Source organism: Macaca nemestrina, chromosome 4 (genome assembly GCF_043159975.1).
Source record: "Macaca nemestrina isolate mMacNem1 chromosome 4, mMacNem.hap1, whole genome shotgun sequence".
Taxonomy (NCBI): Eukaryota; Metazoa; Chordata; class Mammalia; order Primates; family Cercopithecidae; genus Macaca; species Macaca nemestrina.
Window position 1 is genome coordinate 108,341,793 of NC_092128.1, and position 17,328 is coordinate 108,359,120.

At 40.2% G+C, this 17,328-nt stretch overlaps 1 protein-coding gene across 6 annotated transcripts in view; it reads left to right on the forward strand.

The window, feature by feature from the left end:
* Nucleotides 1-17,328, forward strand: part of LOC105497786 (NME/NM23 family member 8) — a 54,153-nt gene that overhangs the window by 5,970 nt on the left and 30,855 nt on the right. For 3 of the 6 annotated variants that reach the window (XM_071095052.1, XM_071095050.1, XM_071095051.1), the window contains exons 5-11: nt 2,967-3,038; nt 4,187-4,243; nt 7,718-7,834; nt 8,973-9,039; nt 9,927-10,000; nt 11,112-11,204; nt 13,305-13,501. In XM_071095052.1, coding sequence (XP_070951153.1) covers nt 2,967-3,038; nt 4,187-4,243; nt 7,718-7,834; nt 8,973-9,039; nt 9,927-10,000; nt 11,112-11,204; nt 13,305-13,501 — 677 coding nt within the window. The remainder of the gene's footprint in view (nt 1-2,966; nt 3,039-4,186; nt 4,244-7,717; nt 7,835-8,972; nt 9,040-9,926; nt 10,001-11,111; nt 11,205-13,304; nt 13,502-17,328) is intronic. The other 3 variants (XM_071095053.1, XM_071095054.1, XM_071095055.1) reach the window with 3 other exon arrangements.

Genomic DNA, 17,328 nt, shown 5'->3' on the forward strand with positions numbered 1-17,328 from the left:
TCCTCATCATCTTAACATTGAGTAGGTTGAGGAGCAGAAGAAGGAAGAGGAGTTGGTCTTGATGTCTCAGGGGTGGCAGAAGCAGAAAAGGTGGAGGAAGTGGAAGGGGAGGCAGAAGAAGCAGGCATAGTGGATGTAATTTTATGAAAATACATGGTAATTTCTGTCTGACGTTTTTGCTTTTTCATTTCTCTAAAAATGTTTCTATATGGTACCAATCCTTCTTCCACCATTTGCTTTGGTTTCAGTGCCCATATCATCGAAGGGTCCATGTCATAAATGAAGTCAAAAGCAGTCTTGAATAACTGAAATTCTTCTGCCAGATGTTCTAGTGTCAGTTTGTTTTCTGGCACTGGCTCTTCTACATCTTCTCCCTCATCATCTGGCACTGGTTTAGAGGCACTCATCTCTATCAATTTGTCTTCTGTTAATTCCTCTGGTGTGGTGTCTCTCAGCTCTTGGATTTCTCCAACATCCATATCTTGAAACCTTTCACCCCCCACCTTTTTGCCATATACACAATCTCTTTTATGACTTCCTTAATTGGCTCTGTCATAAATCCCATGAAGTCATACACAACATCTGGACACAATTTTCTCCAGCAGGAATTTATTAATTTGTGCTTGGTAGCTTTTGCAAGTTTTTCTGTAACAATGATGGTATCTTCAATGGTGCAATTCTTCCAGACTTTCATGATGTTCTATCAGGGTTCTCTTCCATAGCACTGACATTTTTTTCCATAGAGGACCACGTGTAATGAGCCTTCCAGGTCCTTATGAGCCCCTGATCTAGAGGCTGAATTATAGATGTTGTGTTTGGGGGCGAGCAGACCATTTTGACACCATTGGTGTTGACCTCATGGGATTCTTGGTGACCAGGGGCATTGTCCAAAATCAAAGAACTTTAAAAACAGTCTCTCACTGGCATGGTACTTCCTGACACCATGGACAAATCATTGATGGAACCAATCCAGAAAAAAAGATTCTCATTGTCCAGGATTTCTGTTGTACAACTGAAAGACTGGCAGCTGGTGTTATCTTTTCTCTTCAAGGATTGGGGGTTAGCAGTTTTATTGAGAAAGACAGCCCTGATCATAAACCCGACTGCGACTGCATAAAACAGTTGAGTTAGCCTATCTCTTCTTCCTTAAGTCTTGGTGCTCACTTCTCTTCCTTACTAAATAACGACCTTTGTGGCATTCCCCTCCCCCCACCAAAACCCAAGTTTAGGGCACTTTCACCTGCATTAAAAACCTGTTCGGGTAGACATCTTTTCCTCTTAATTATTTTCTCAAAGGCATCTGGAAACTTTTCTGCTGTCTCTTGGTCAGCAGCAACTGCTTCTCCTGATATGTTAATATTTTTTAGCCTTTTCAAAAATTATCAAACCATCCTTTGCAGGCATTAAATTCTCCATCTTTAGGTCCTTCACTTCCTTGTGCTTTAAGTTGCCATATGATGACTTTGCTTTTTTTGGAATCGTATTAGAGTCTATATGCATGCCTGTCTTATAGTAATCCTGCCCCTGCATAAAAGCTGCATTTTCAATGTAAGATAAAAAGATATTTCAAAAAAAGTGCAAGATTTATATGCCTACTGACATAGCTGCAGCGATGGCTTCATGAACTTCTTTTAAAAGAAAAAACAATTACTCTTAGACTGGATTCTTTTATCTTGAAATGGTGTGCAACCGCAGCCGCAGACCTCGATTTAGGGTACCTATCAGGCAAGTCAGCTCTTTCTTGTAATGTCATGATTTTTCTCAGCTTTTCAGGAGCACTTCCAACATCCCTAGTAGCACTTTGTCTGGATCCCAAGGTGTTAGTCAAGGTTTATGGGATTGCACTAAACACAATGAAAATCCCACTTTGAAAAGCATTGCCTTAGATTACAAAAACCAACTGCTACAAACTGAATGTTTGCTATCAAATTTCATATATTAAAATCATAATCCCCAATGTGATGATATTTGGAGATGGGGACTTTAGAAGGTAATTAGAATAAGATCAAAGCCTTTATTTAAATAAGGGAAGAGACATGTGATTTCTTCCAGGTGAGGCCATTAATGGAGAAGAAGGCCTTCACTTCTGGCACCCAGACTGTGTTGGCACCCTAATCTGGGACTTTCAGCCTCCAGAACTATGAGAAATAAATGTTTGTTTTTCAGCCACCCAGTCAACAGCAATTTGCTATTGTAATCCAAACTGACTAAGACACCAACTCTTACAGAAGACCCTACCAAAAGATCTCATTCTGGCAGCTGGACCAATGGATACTACATTAATATGGAAGAAGACACTATTATTGAATGTATAGTTGTTCATAATTAATTTGGAACAACTTGAAATTTATGAGAAAATATTTAGAAGATTACAGACATAAAATTCAAAATCTTTAAAAGTTGACTACTAATTTATTCAAGGAATGTTTAGTAAGCCTCTTTTAATGTATGACCCTATGACTGACAGAGGGAGATGAGATACAAACGTGGATAGGAAACATACTCTATCTGTGCACACAACTCTCCTTCTAACAGAGCAGGTGCAGCAGGCCCACAGGTGCCTGTAGCAGAATATTGAAAGGGACATAGCTGCCTTGGGAGAGGGACAGTAACATGTTGTGCAGAACAAGAGATGATTTACAGCAAAAGGATGTGAGACAGAATTAGAGGAAGGATAGCTGAACAGGGACAGTAAAAGAAGGGCAGGACCAGGGAGGAAAAGATGAGTAAATAAGTTTGGCTAAAGGTTGGTTAATGTAAAGGGAAATGGTGAGGAAAGCTTAAGGCCAAATGATGTAGGGCTTGAATCGCCAGTATGTGCAGTTTGATCCCTAAAACCACTAGGGCATACACAATGTTGCAGTAAACATAAAAATTATATGTATCTCTGCATTGTTTCAACATAGTGTATCAAATTACTTGAATATAGTATTATTTATTGTTATATGAAATATTTACTTTTTCAGGCAGAAGCTGACAACATTGTGACTTTGCAGCCATTTAGAGATAAATGTGAACCCGTTTTTCTCTTTAGTGTTGTAAGTATATTGACTTTCTCAATTGCATTATCAGATTCCAGTTTGCAGTTAAGAACAAGTAACATTGTAAAATTACCATGAAATTGTTTGCCAATGACAGTAATTATACAATGTTTGCCTTATCTTTTCTTGACTATTTATAAATTTTGTAATTTGGCCGCTAGGAGCTTATAATGGATTGAAGGGATTAGATGATGACACACTGGGTTGATCAGGGAAAGGAAAAGTAATATGGTGTTTACCTTTACTAAGGAAATGATTGGAGATTTGCACAATAAATTATTTACAGGAGTAACAACTTGGAAATTTCTTAGATACCTAGCAGCAGAGAATTGGTTATAAACATTCATGCATATCCATACAAGGGAGCATCTGTATATCAGTCTTTTGTAATACATATTACTCTTATCTCTATATTTACAAAGAAGAAAGCAAGTGGATTCACCAAAATGTTATCATAGTCTTCTCTGTGTGAGGAACAGGTGACTAATTTGAGTTTTATTATTCATACTATTCTATATTGTCCACATATTCTGTGAGGAATACACAACTTTAATAATCAGACAGGGGCCAGGCATAGTGGCTAACGCGTGTAATCTCAGCACTTTGGGATGCTGAGGTGGGAGGATTGCTTGAGGCCAGGAATTCAAGATCAACCTGGCCAACATAGGGAGACCACAGCTCTATTTTTAAAAATAAGTAATAATAAAATAAGTATAAAATATAAATGAATAATTAGAAAGATATAAAAAGTGCTATTTTCTAAAAGCAGAGTGTACAGTTAGTGCTAAATTGTGTGACACGGAGTATAGCTGCTCCAGAGTTCGAGAATTGGGACAGAAGAAAGCCTTCACGGAGGAGATAGATAGGACTTGGACTGTTCCTCCACTGTGGCATATTTATTTTTGATATTAGAAATACTCATTAAAAAACACATCTTGGATATAGCTTTTTTCTGCTATTAAACAATACTCTTGTAACCCTTTCAAAGAGTTGAATTGCTGGGTTAAAGATAAAAAAATGCATTGAATGGTAAAAAATGCATTGTAGATCTCCTCTAAATTGGATGTTTAGAATTCAATGATTTAGGTGAGGGGTGAGCCAACGTTGTTTTTGTTGTTGTCTGTTTTGTTTTGTTTTTTGTAAAGGGCCAGAGAGTGAATATTTTCAGCATGATTAAAATACAGTCTCTGGACTGGGCCGAGGTTTGCTGACTCCTAAACTAGATGTCATTACACTCATGAGGGGACCAGAATGAATAACAACACAGAGGCAGAATGGGTTTCGGGGGCTCATGGAACCATGAGGAGGCTTTAGCTGCATGTAGTGGGTAGGAGCATGGGACTGAGGAGAAAAGATTGAGCAGGTGGGTCACATTGTAGAGTCTGGAGCTCTGGGATAGTTGATAATATAGTTTGGGTATTTGTTTCCTCCAAATCTCATGCAGAAATATGACCTCCAACGTTGGAGGTGGGGCCTAGTGGGAGGTGTTTGGCTCATTGGGGCGGACGCCTCATAAATGACTTGGTGCCCTCCCTGCAGTAATGAGTGAGTTCTCCCTCTATTAGTTCATGCAGGAGCTGGTTATTTAAAGAGCTTGGCACTGTCTCACCTTTCTCTTGCTCCCTCTGTCTCCATGTGACATGCTGTCTCCTTTTCCCTTCCTCCATGAGAACAAGCTTCCTGAGGCCTTACCAGAAGCAGATGCTGGTGCCATGTTTGTACAGTCTGCAAAAGTTTGAGCCAAATAAACTTGTTTTTACAAAGTTCCCAGGTTCATGTACTCCTTGATAACAATGCAAAACAGACGAATCGGGCCATCACCCCGACAGCTAGTCCAGTCTGACCAGTAGACCCAGCCCCACTCTCCTTAAGTGGATCATCCAATCCGTGTTCTCTAATCCCTGCAATCAGTGCCCAGAGTTTAAGTCCACCCTCCTTTGTAGCCATGTTTCATCCATCCTTCTAATGCTTCTTTGTCACACCCAGTTCTCCAACTCTTCCCCTGCCTCCCAAACCTTTCCACTCTCTGACATCTGGAATTAAAATGACTTCCTAAGATTTTTGACCATGGCTCTGAGCTTTTGTCTTTCTTCCTTGGCTTGCCTTAATTCTACCTTCTTCCTTTGGACACTCTCTCCACAGCCCTGAAGTGATAATTGTTTATTTCAAAATGTGGAATAGAGTTGGTATTTCCCTTACTTCTTAGTTCTTCAATAACCTTCTTTTCTTTGTTATTACTAGAGGTCTGTTTCACATGACTAAATCTCCTGTTCCCCTATCTCACTCTTGTCATTTGCTGACCTTCAAATCAGGTCTATTGATGACTGAAGTCTTTGGCATGTGGTTCAAAGTCTACTCTCAAGCCTGAGTCCTGCCATCACCTTGAGGACTTTAGTATCCACGTTGACAACCCACCCAATAACCTGGCCTTTCAATTCTTGTCCTCCTGGCTGCTAAAAAACTTTTCTTCCAATAAACTTCATCCAATCACTTCTGCAATCATGTCTCAGACTGCCCATTGCTCCACATTCATAATCATTAATTTAAGAATAGAATTCTGTAATCACAAAAACACCATCAAGCCCAATGCTCATTTTATTCAGATATTCCCTCATCAGATATGAGGCCTTTGTATGGCTCAGCATTTTTAGCTGACAACAGATTCATTCCAGCTAGTCTCAGCAGAAGGCTTCCTCAAGAGATATTAGATAGTTCACAGAATTGTTGAAAGATACTTTTTAGTTGGAAAGGGTAACTAGAGTTTCAGATTTCATTTAAACCTTATTCAACTGGATCCTTCTCATTGGCTTTTGAATATGATTAAGTCTTTTCAATTTAAAAAATATATAATACTTCTTTCTGATAGCATATCCCTCTCTAGCCTTCACCATTTTCTTGTTTTCACCTCATAGCTAAATTGGTCAGAAGACTTTTCATATTTAATTTTACTTATTTTCTTTCCATCCCATTAACTCCTTAATCCATTTGACCTGAGTTCTGATAATTCCATCAAAATTGCTGTTGCTAATGTATTCAAGAATCAGCCTGTGCTAAGTACAATGGATATTGTTAGGTAGTCATCATTTGTACCTCTTAAATGGATTGAATATGGTGACCATGCTCTCCTTTTTAAAATATTTGCTTCTTTTGGCTTATGTGACTTGGTTTTCCTTTCACCTTCCTGGATGCCACTTCCCTCTGTCCCTTTGAGAAATTCACCCTTCTTTATTCCATGATTAAATATTGACTTTATCAGGCAATACACTCTCCTTTGAAAATTTTGTCTACACACAGTTTCAGTCATCACCATATGTATATCAATAAATCACATTTACATCTTCAACTGAATCCTATGCTTTCCACTCACCTTTCCAGTTGGTGTCTTGGCATCTCCTATTGGCTTTCTCAAAAAGCATCTCATAGCAAACTCATTCAATATCAGATCTTCCTCCCCACAAAACACAGTTCTCTTCTATTGTCTCAGAATTTGGCATGTAACATGATAATTTCTAATTTATCCAGTTTTCAAGTGAGAAACAGAAGAGTCGCCTTGGTGACATCTCTTTACATCACATTCTATCCAAGTCATACCTTGGACCTGTCAATTTTACTGCCCAAGTTTCTGTCACACTCATCTACCTATTTCCATCCTTTCCATCTCCACTACCATCATTTCTCCACCTCCACCTCTAGCGTGATTCCTAACTTGTCTGCAAATATTTTCTTTTGCACCCCCCAGCATTTTTTTTTCCACACAGTAGGTGAAATAATTTTTGCAAACAATTTTAATAGTGGCCATGGCCTCTGCTTAAACATTCTGACTGCACTTAGGATGAAGACTGAATCTCTGGCCCACCACACTGTGCACAGTGTGGCTTCCCCTGGGTGCTGGGTTTCAACTCACACCAGGCTCCCCCTCACTTCGTCACCTGGCCTCATCACTTGCCATCTTTCCTTCCAGCTTTAGAACCCTTATATCTGTTATTCCTTTTGCTCTTCCTTCTCCTTTTTGTCCAATTAGCTTTTACCCATCTTTCATATTTTAAACCAAGAATCACTTCCTGACATTGAGAAGTACCTTCCCTGATCTCTTTGACCAAAATCCATCCTTATAGGTGCTCCAAGGGCTTTGCACCACTCTTGGTGGCACCTACTAAAGTTGCTGTTTCACGTGCTTGTGTTTACTAGGGCCTTTTAAATTTTTTTAATCTAATTAGGTCAGGTACCAGATCTATTATTTTATATCATTATGCCTGGTACAGCACCAGTAAACAGATGCTTAGTAAACAGGTGTTGAAAGGTGAGTGTAAGGGGCATGGTGTCAGAAATAACTAGGGAGGATGTCATTGGGAGGCCTATCCAGAATTGTTCAACTTTAAAGCAAGGATGCCTCAGGAGAGATTGCATCAGGTGAGAGCTCCTGCAGGGGGATGATTTGCTGCAAGGTGCTGGAGGACATGCAAATTGGAGGTAGAACTCAAAGAGCTGAGTTTATCAACTCAAGAACATTCACATTATTAAGACCTTACTATAAAATGGTTAATTACCATAGCTCAAAGAGGATTCATGAGGATGAGACCAGGGTAGAAGGGAGGGATGACTTAGTCTAGTTTAAGTGTTAATTCTTGATGTGTTCTGCAATGAAAGTTCCCCTCCTGTTTTCATTTCCCTTATAGAATGGCAAAATTATCGCAAAGATTCAGGGTGCAAATGCACCACTTGTTAATAAAAAAGTTATTAATTTGATCAATGAGGAGAGAAAAATTGCAGCAGGTGAAATGGCTCGACCTCAGGTAATACTTTGGATTAACAACAGTTTGAAGACAAGCTTATCATTTAGAGTGAAATAGAACAAAATGCACTACTGGTGCTAGGTACCTCTAAAGGCTTTGAGTACTTTATGTCTTTTAATTTTTAAAAAGTATATTACCTTTTATTTGATGTTTTCCTAAATTATTTAACCTAATTTTGTAACTATCTAGGTGTGTAAATGGTGCAACCTTTCTGGGAAGCATTTTGGCAATGCATGTGTATATATATTTATATATACATATAAATGAAACCTTTCAGATAGTTCACAGAATCATAGAAGCATATTCATGGCTTCCCTGTAAGTTAGGAACCTGTGTCCTTCTGGTATTTTGCTCTTTAATAGGATATTGATTATTGGTTTAGAAAGATTTTGTTTAAGTTAAGGAAATATCCTGTTGTTCCAAATTTGCTGATAGTAATGGTCAAGAATAGATCTTCACACTTATCAAATGCTCCTTTGATCATTAACATGATAATCATATGTTTACAGTTTTCTTATTTATTAATTTCTGATTTGTTCTTATTTTATCTCCCATGCTCTTATTAAATTTTAAGGTTTGGCTGGGTGCGGTAGCTCACGCCTAGAATCCCAGCACTTTGGGAGGCCGAGGTGGGTGGATCACTTGAGGTCAGGAGATCGAGACCAGCCTGGCCAACATGGTGAAACCCCGTCTCCACTAAAAATACAAAAATTAGCCCGGCATGGTGGCGGGTGCCTGTAACCACAGCTATTTGGGAGACTGAGGCAGGAGAATTTCTTGAACCCAGGAGGCAGAGATTGCAGTGAGCCAAAATAGCACCACTGTACTCCCGCTTGGGCTACAGAGCAAGACTCCTACTCAAAAAATAAATAAATAAAAAATAAAAAAATTTAAGGTTTGCTACCCTTTTCATACTGCACATATGCATTATTCCTGCCCCTTCCATTTGAAAACATCCCTTGTTTTATTTCAGTGGAAAGCTGGAGACAGTAATGTCAGATAAGTTCAGGAACTCTTCCACTTTACTTTCTATTTAGTAAATTATAAATATTTACTAGACACAAAATTTCTAAAAACCCACTCACTATCATTTTAAAACATAACTGTGTTCTCTTTGCATTGCATTTCTTTTTCATAGCATCCTGAAATTCCATTAGTAGACTCAGATTCAGAAGTTAGTGAGGAATCACTGTATGAAAGTGTTCGTAAGTAAATTTACTTCAAAGTAATCCAAGGGTTTTCTGTATATGGGTGGTCATCAGAGCATCACTTGTTCCAGCTAAACACTGGTAACAAAATCCATGTTTATTAATGAGGAATTGTTCAGATAAATGATGATTTTGTGCTTTGCAAGACTCAGCTATTAAAAAGCACCCTCTTTTCCTCACTCGCCTTACCTTTGGTTCTGGGCCTGGAGGCTTTCAGAGGTTACCCAGGACAATGGATTCCTGTCTCCTGTTACTAATCTGGACAGCAGCTTCCTACTTCATCCTTTACCATCTTCCAAAAATGTGTGATGATAATTTCTTCCTTGATGACCCATACTCTTGGTTTACTTTGCAGTTAACAATTTCACGCCTTCACTAGATGATCTGCGTTGGGGTAGCAGGGTGTATGTCTTCATGTTCTGGAGGGAGCAGAGGCAAACAGCCACAACCAAATGAGTTATCTTACACTAAAAGTTCATTATAAGAATGTCGGTACATTCATAGATGAATCCGTTGGTGATGTTTACTTGCATGATTCACAGTTAAAACTTCACTCACTGGTGGTACTGTGCTGGATGGATCCTGTGTGTGCTTCTTACACATGGGAATTGCATTCAAACCGCCAGGGCCTACCTACTCAAGTTTTGTTTCCTCTTGATTAAAAACTCTTGTGAATGTTTCTCCTGCATGCAAATATAGGAACTGCCTTTTGATTCTAAGTAGGAACCCTCTGGTAGTTGAAATGCCATAATAAGATACGCAGCTATCAATGGGCAACAATTCACTGATCGTTAGAAACTTACATTGCTAATTGCCAGATCCTTCATTATCCAGACTTTGTGCCAAGAAAATGAAATTCTGTCTTCTTCTAAATTTTTTTCTAGAGGACTTATTCAGTATTGCTATTATCAAACCGGATGCTGTGATTAGTGGAAAAGGTCTAGAAATTAAAAGAAAAGTAAGTAATATTTTCCAACTATGATTAAATTAATTGCAAAATAACAACCTCTTAATCGTCAGTTTGAAGACAAACTTATCATTTAGAGTGAAATATAACAAAAATGCACTTCTGGTGCTAGTTACCTCTGAAGGCTTTGAGTTCTTTATGTCTTTACAAGGCTCGATCTATTCATGCATCCTTCTGTAAATGATCCTATTCTACCAGCATGCTATGTAAAATTTAAAAAAGTATAGTTCTTATACTAGATTGTACATTAGTCTCTTTTCATGCTGCTGATAAAGACATATCTGAGACTGGGCAATTTACAAAAGAAAGAGGTTTATTGGACTTACAGTTCCACATGGCTGGGGAGGCTTCACGATCATGGCAGAAGGCAAGGAGGAGCAAGTCACATCTTACATGGATGGCAGCAGGCAAAGAGAACTTGTGCAAGAAATCTTCCATTTTTAAAGCCATCAGATCTCATGAGACTCATTCACTAACATGAGAATAGTGCAGGAAAGACCCGCCCCCATAGTTCAGTCACCTCCCACTGGATTCCTCCTACAACACGTGGGAATTGTAGGAGTTTAAAATTCAAGATGAGATTTTGGTGGGGACAGAGCCAAACCATATCATTCTGCTCCTGGCCCCTCCCAAATGTCATGTCCTCACATTTCAAAAACCAATCATGGTTTCTCAATAGTCCTCCGAAGTCTTAACTCATTTCAGCATTAACACAAAAGTTCACAGTTCAGCATCTCATCTGAGACAAGGCAAGTCCCTTCTGCCTATGAGCCAGTTAAATAAAAAGCAAGTTAGTTACTTCCTAGATACAATAGGGGTAGGGGTGCAGGTATTTGGGTCAATATAGCCATTCCAAGTGAGAGAAATTAGCCAAAATGAAGGGGCTATGGGCCCCATGCAAGTCTGAAATCCAGCAGGGCAGTCAAATCTTAAAGTTTGTATATTTTTGAGCCACTTCAAACCAAGTGTCCCATAGATTTTGCTGAGGTTCTTATAGAAAATGCATTGAAAGCTGGTGGTTTGTTAAGCCCAGAAAACAAACTTAACTTGTTTTACATGTGATCCCACGACACTTGGATTTGACCTTACTCTCTAATTGAAGATTACCACAGCAGGATTTATCATAGAAGCAGAGCATAAGACAGTGTTCACTGAAGAACAAGTTGTCAACTTCTATAGTCGAATAGCAGACCAGGTATGAAAGTTAAAAAGAAAAAAATCCTCTATGTGTTTAAATACAGTGACCTCTATAAGCTTTAAATCTTTATTACAGAAAAGCAAATTGGTAAGTCTGAACAACTAAAATAACTTCTGGTGTCCCTGTTGGTGTCCATATCATGGAGATGCCAATGATAGCGGCTCTGAAAAAATCTTCGGTAGAAATAGTGACTGCCAAGCAAAACTGGATGGTCTGATTGTGTTTTGTTGACATGAAGACCTCTTTATGTCATGTCTTTCAAAGGCCCCTGCATCAGTCCTCTGGAAGTGAATATCTAGTCCTTTCCTGTTGATTTTTATTCTGGGTTGAAGGCTCTGACATCAGCTTCACAAGACTGCTTTAATCTTTTCTTTACCTAAAGGCATTTCTCTCAGGCTGTCCCTACCCTAATTGCCCCACTCATGCCACCTCCCTGCCCCACCAACACTTTTTTGTCTGGGGATGTAATATAATAAAGGCAGTGCTGTGTATTAGAAAGTGTACTGGCTTGGGAGTCAGGAGACCTCACTTCTAGAAATGTACTGTCCAATATGGTAGCTACTAGATACATGTGATCATTTGAATTTAAATTCATTAAGGTTAAATTACATTAAAAATATGAAGTCTCAGTTGCACTAGCCACATTTTAAGTGTTCAAATCCACATGTGGCTACTGTGTTGGAAAGGGCAGAGAGCATGTACCTCATCACAGACCGTTCTACTGGACAATACTTTGTGGAACTGACTGCACCACTCACGCCATCTCTGTTGGCCCCAGCTTCCACCTGTGTAGAAAGAAAGGGTTACGCCAACTGCATAGACATTAACTGTAAACTTCTGAGAAAATCCAATTCCTGGGCCCCACCTCAGACATGCTAAATCAGAAACTCTAGGATTGGGTTCCAGAAAAATGTGTCTTAACAAGCCCCCTAGATGACTTGGAAACATCCTAAAATTTGGGAATGTTGTTAGGTTATCTTTAAGATCAATTCCAACTAGCTTTGAACTTCTACCACTTAAAAATGTAGGAGACTAGTAGCTGGGAAGGAATAGGGAAAGATTTGTTAAAGGTGTGAACTAAAACTATCTGAGACAGGTTGCAATCAATTTAGAAAGTTTATTTTGCCAAGGTTAAGGACACACCTATGACACAGCCTCAGGAGGCCCTGATGACATGTTCCCAAGGTGGTCAGGGCACAGCTTGATTTTATACATTTTAGGGAGACATGAGACATCAGTCAGTGTGTGTAATATGTACACTGGTTCTTCCGGAGAGGTGGGGCAACATGAAGCAGAGTTGTGGGGTGTGATGCTTCCAGGTTATAGGTAGGTAAGAGACAAACGATTGCATTCTTCTGAGTCTCTGATGAGCCTTTCACTGAACACACGATTTACATGCGAGATGCCATAGAGGAATAGTCACTTATGCCTTAGTCTCGCTTAGTGAATCTGCATTTTTACATAAACAACTGAGCAGAGGAAGCCATCAGATGTGCATTTGTCTCAGGTGAGCAGAGGGATGACTTTCGGCTCTGTCTGTCCTCTGTCCCCCACCTGTGAAGATAAGCTATCAATTATCAATTTACATTGCCAGGGTGAAATCCAACAGAACTGTTTTAGGGTAAAGATCTTGAGGCCCACAAGGAATTTCCTTGTGGACAAATTATGAGGGAGGTATGTAGCTTTTTTTTTTTTTTTTTTTTTTTAATCTCTGTAGCGATCTTATTTAGGAATAAAATGAGAGGCAGATTTGCCCAGTGGAGTTCCCAGCTTGACTTTTCCCTTTGGCTTAGTGATTTTGGGGTCCAAGAGATATATTTTTCGAAGGATACAAAATTACCCTGCTCTGGTTATTATACATTTTCTTTATTGAACCATCACTATGTCCCCCATGAATATATACAATTATTTTTCAATAAAAAACCAAAAAAAACCCCAAACATAAAAATGTATTGTTAACAGAGATTTATAAGAGTAACATTCCCTTGCCCAGGGACCATGGAGGGGGAAGATTTCATTTGACTTGGGTAGCGACCACCATTTTAGTCCATCCATTTCAGGAGCCTGAAGGAAACAGTTTATCATTTTATTTTGTAGCCTGACTTCGAAGAGTTTGTCTCTTTTATGACAAGTGGCTTAAGTTATATTCTAGTTGTATCTCAAGGAAGTAAACACAATACTCCCCCTGAAGAAACTGAACCACAGCCTGACACGGCACCTAACAAACCATCTGAGGATCAATGTGAGATTGAAGCCAAGGTTACACCTGGAATGATGAAGAAGAAACGAGACAGGTATAGCTCAAGACCAGGAATTGTGTCACTTGCAATGTGTTATTGGGTAATGAAGCGTCATGTAGGCACCTCAATACCTAAGGGCAAATGTTTTTATGTTAAAGGCATAAGTATTTCTTCCAGTCAACCTAACATACTGTATATTCAGAAGAGCTGTGTGCCGGGTCAAGTGTCAGATACCTGGCATCGGAAAAAGTAGTTGGCTCGTGGGTTGTAGGGTAGTAAGAATTTAGAGGTGACGGTGTAGGTTTGAAAGGAAAGTTTTGTTAGGTAGAAAGAGGACTGCGGAAGAGTCCAGCAGGGCTCCTCAGTAAGAGAGGACTGAGTTCGCCTTGGTGGATTTTTCTTTAGGGATATTTATGGACTTTAAAGCTGGAGCTTAAGGGTAATTTGGACCTTATTAGCCACACAGGTCATGACAAATAATTGCACTTATAGACATGTTTATGCCTTGATGTCAGCAAGGGTTGCACAATGAGTTTGAACATACATGCATTCCGGAGATGTGTAGAAATTCTAGTTCCTTATAATTTTTTTTAAGCCTGGTACCAGATGCTGGCTTTAAATAATAGGGAAGTCTAGTTACTTCTAAATTCCTCACATAAGGAGTTTGGCCTCTGGATAGTCAGCTTGGTAGCCCTCAGGTGATCTTTGCTCCCCTCACTGTGACTACCCTGAAAGTTTATGTCAAGACCACTAGAAAGGGAGGCCTTTTCCCCGTTTGTTTTCCTAAAGCTGGGTACACCAGTCTGGCCACAAGGGCTGGGGCTTGAAGGGTGTATTGGAACCATGTATAACCCTTCCCAACTCAGTCTCCTCTCCCATCTCCCCACCTTCCCCTTCCAGCTTCCCGGTGCCCTAAAAACATGAAACATGAACTTTTACTTTAGATGGTTTGTGGTTACAAATTACTGAGAACAAAATGGTTGTATATTTTTTGTTGATGGATTTTAAAATATTAGAAAATGGATGTAAATAATTTGTAGAGCGTTGGTTTCATGTGCTGCTGTTTGTGCCTGTTATTCCTCTGAAGACTCAGAGAATGGAGAGTGTAACACAGCAGTTGTCAGGCTGCACCGGAAAGAAAGTCAGGTGAGCAAGAACATACTTAGAGTATCTGAGCCTTGAGGCTTCCTGGGATGTGTCTCCCTGTGCTTGGCAGCCCATCTCCATTGCATTTTCTGATGGAGAATCTCCAGAATATTCCTTGTTATTCCTTCTTGTCTTATTAATGAATTGTAGTGGCTTTTCTTGGGTGCCCACCTCTGTTGGCTCCCAATGATGCCATATTTTCAGGAAGTGGGAGATCCTAATATCATTAGTTCCAAATTGTATGCAGGATAAAGGAACTCATAAAGTAAATCCTGTTGTCAAGGAGCTTTGTAAACAGTAGCAGTTACTTTCAGGGTTTTAAGGGAAAATAATAATGAGTGGGCCGAGGGAAGGTTTGTTGGGTAGGATGTGTCAAGTTTAAAAAGTTACCACATTTTATCCTAGAACTTTTAAGCCATTCAAAAAACAAAAAGCGTTCTATGAAGCACTCATTAATGTAATGAATAAAGTCATCATTCCATGGGGCTATTGTTTAGATAGTAAACCTCCTTTACATCCAACTTTGAGAAGCTCCCATTGTTCAATACTCACATGACACCATGAACAATTTCGGCATGTTAATGGGCATGTCAGAAGGAAGTGCCAGCAGCTCTCCCTCCAGAACAAGAGCAAGCACTGTAGGGGCCAAGGTCAGAGTGTACATGAAATGTGTACGTCTTGCTCTGGCACAGTCTGCAGTATTTCCTTTCTAAACTTAGAGTCCCCATGTGCCTTTGGCCCATGTTTATCCCAAGCTGGCCACAGCAGACAGCATGGGACAGCATGGAGCATGCTTGTTTGGTGTGCTGGGGCTCAGAAACTGATACCCAAAATATGGCGCTTTGACCTGCTGAACTGAAAAAGCTTCACAATCTCTCTGACTTGCCCCAGCACTCCCGGCCAGCTGTCTCTCTCAAAGCACAGGATGAAGCTGAAGTTCTTTTATCTGCCTAAAATCCACAGATCCGACAAGGAGAACAACTGTTTTTCTTCCCCTCCCTATAAGACCAAAAATGTAACCACATCTGCACGGAGATAGTGTACAAGTTAATTTCTGTGCGTTGGTCCATTCATTCTCCCTAGTCATCCTTTATTGCCCCTCAGCAGAATTCTCCCCACTCCCATTGCCTGTTTTGCCAGATGGTTTATAATGGGTGTTCAATCTTTTGGCTTCTCTGGGCCACACTGGAAGAAGAAGAATTGTCTTGGGCCACACATAAAACACACTAACACTAACGATAGCTGATGAGCTTAAAAAAAAAATACTTGCCAAAAAAAATCACAATGTTTTAAAAAGTTTACCAATTTGAGCTGGGTGCGGTGGCTTATGCCTGTAATCCTAGCACTTTGAGAGGCTGAGGCGAGTGGATCACGAGGTCAGGAGATCGGGACCAGCCTGACCAACATGGTGAAACCCCGTCTCTACCAAAAATACAAAAATTAGGCAGGCGTGGTGGTGCATGCCTGTAGTCCCAGCTACTCAGGAGGCTGAGGCAGGAGAATCGCTTGAACCCGGGAGGTGGAGGTTGCCGTGAGCCGAGATTGCACCATTGCACTCCAGCCAGGGCAACAGAGTGAGACTCCATCTCAAAAAAAAAAAAAAAATGTTTACCAATTTGTGTTGGGCCACATTCAAAGCCTTCCTGGGCCTCATGCAGCCAGTGGGCTGCAGGTTAGACAAGCTTGGTCTTTAAGCTTCTGAACCTCGTTGGGGGGTGGGTACTCACTCTGTGGTTCTCACTGTGTACATGTTAATCAAATTTGTCTGCTTTTTCTCCAGCTAAGCTACTTTTTGTTGTTGATGCCTGTTGGTTTTTCAGCGAAACTTGAGAGGACAGAGGGGAAGCTTTCCCCAGCCCTTATAGTGCTTGTTCTTGTTTTCACAGCTCTTGTTTTGGAGGGAGGGCCTGAAAGGCACTGTCACTTCCATGTGACATCTTTCAAGTATGTCCAGAATCTAAAGGAATAAGGACAAAAAACTCTCATGAGTAATTTATTCAGTTGTTCACTTTCACTCTTTATTGCCCCCTCTCCCCTGTCTCCCAGCCTGCTCACTCTCCTCTCTGGGTGGGGGGGGGATGGAGAGGGTGAGACAGGAGAGAAGTTAAAAGCAGAGCAATTGAACTGGGAGTGATTGGTGACCCCTCCCATGCACATGACCCCTCTGTGTACAGAGCAGCAGAGCCCCAGGGCTTTGTTGGCTGGTTATTCCTATGGAGACAAACACTTCACAGCTTATGAATTCACATGGTGTGGGGAAACTCTCTCCATGCCACTGATGGTCTCCCTGCTCCAGTGGCTGCAGAAGGATGGAGAAGAGCCAGGGAAACAGGGCAGAGGTACCCTCGTTTGTCGTTCACATTCCAGCTTCCTTCATGATGGCTTTTTATTACATTATTTACATGTCTGTCTCTTTAATCAGCCTGTTTTAAGAAATCAAAGGATAGTGTCATTTATCTTTGCTTTCCAGTCTTTCTACAGATCAGGAAGGTGTGGTTCCATTAGCTACATTGCTCAGAGTCACACACGTAGTAACTGGCCGAGTCTTCTCATTCATTCACTTATTCTGTCATGTGTTGATTCATTCATCTAGTATTTATTAAAGTCCTACTATATGCCAAATCCTAGAGATACGAAGATGGGGAAGAATTAGATGATGACCTCTGAGGTCACTTTCAGTTTTAAGTCTTTATGACAGAGTGAAGGTGACATTTCCAACCACCTCCACTATATTG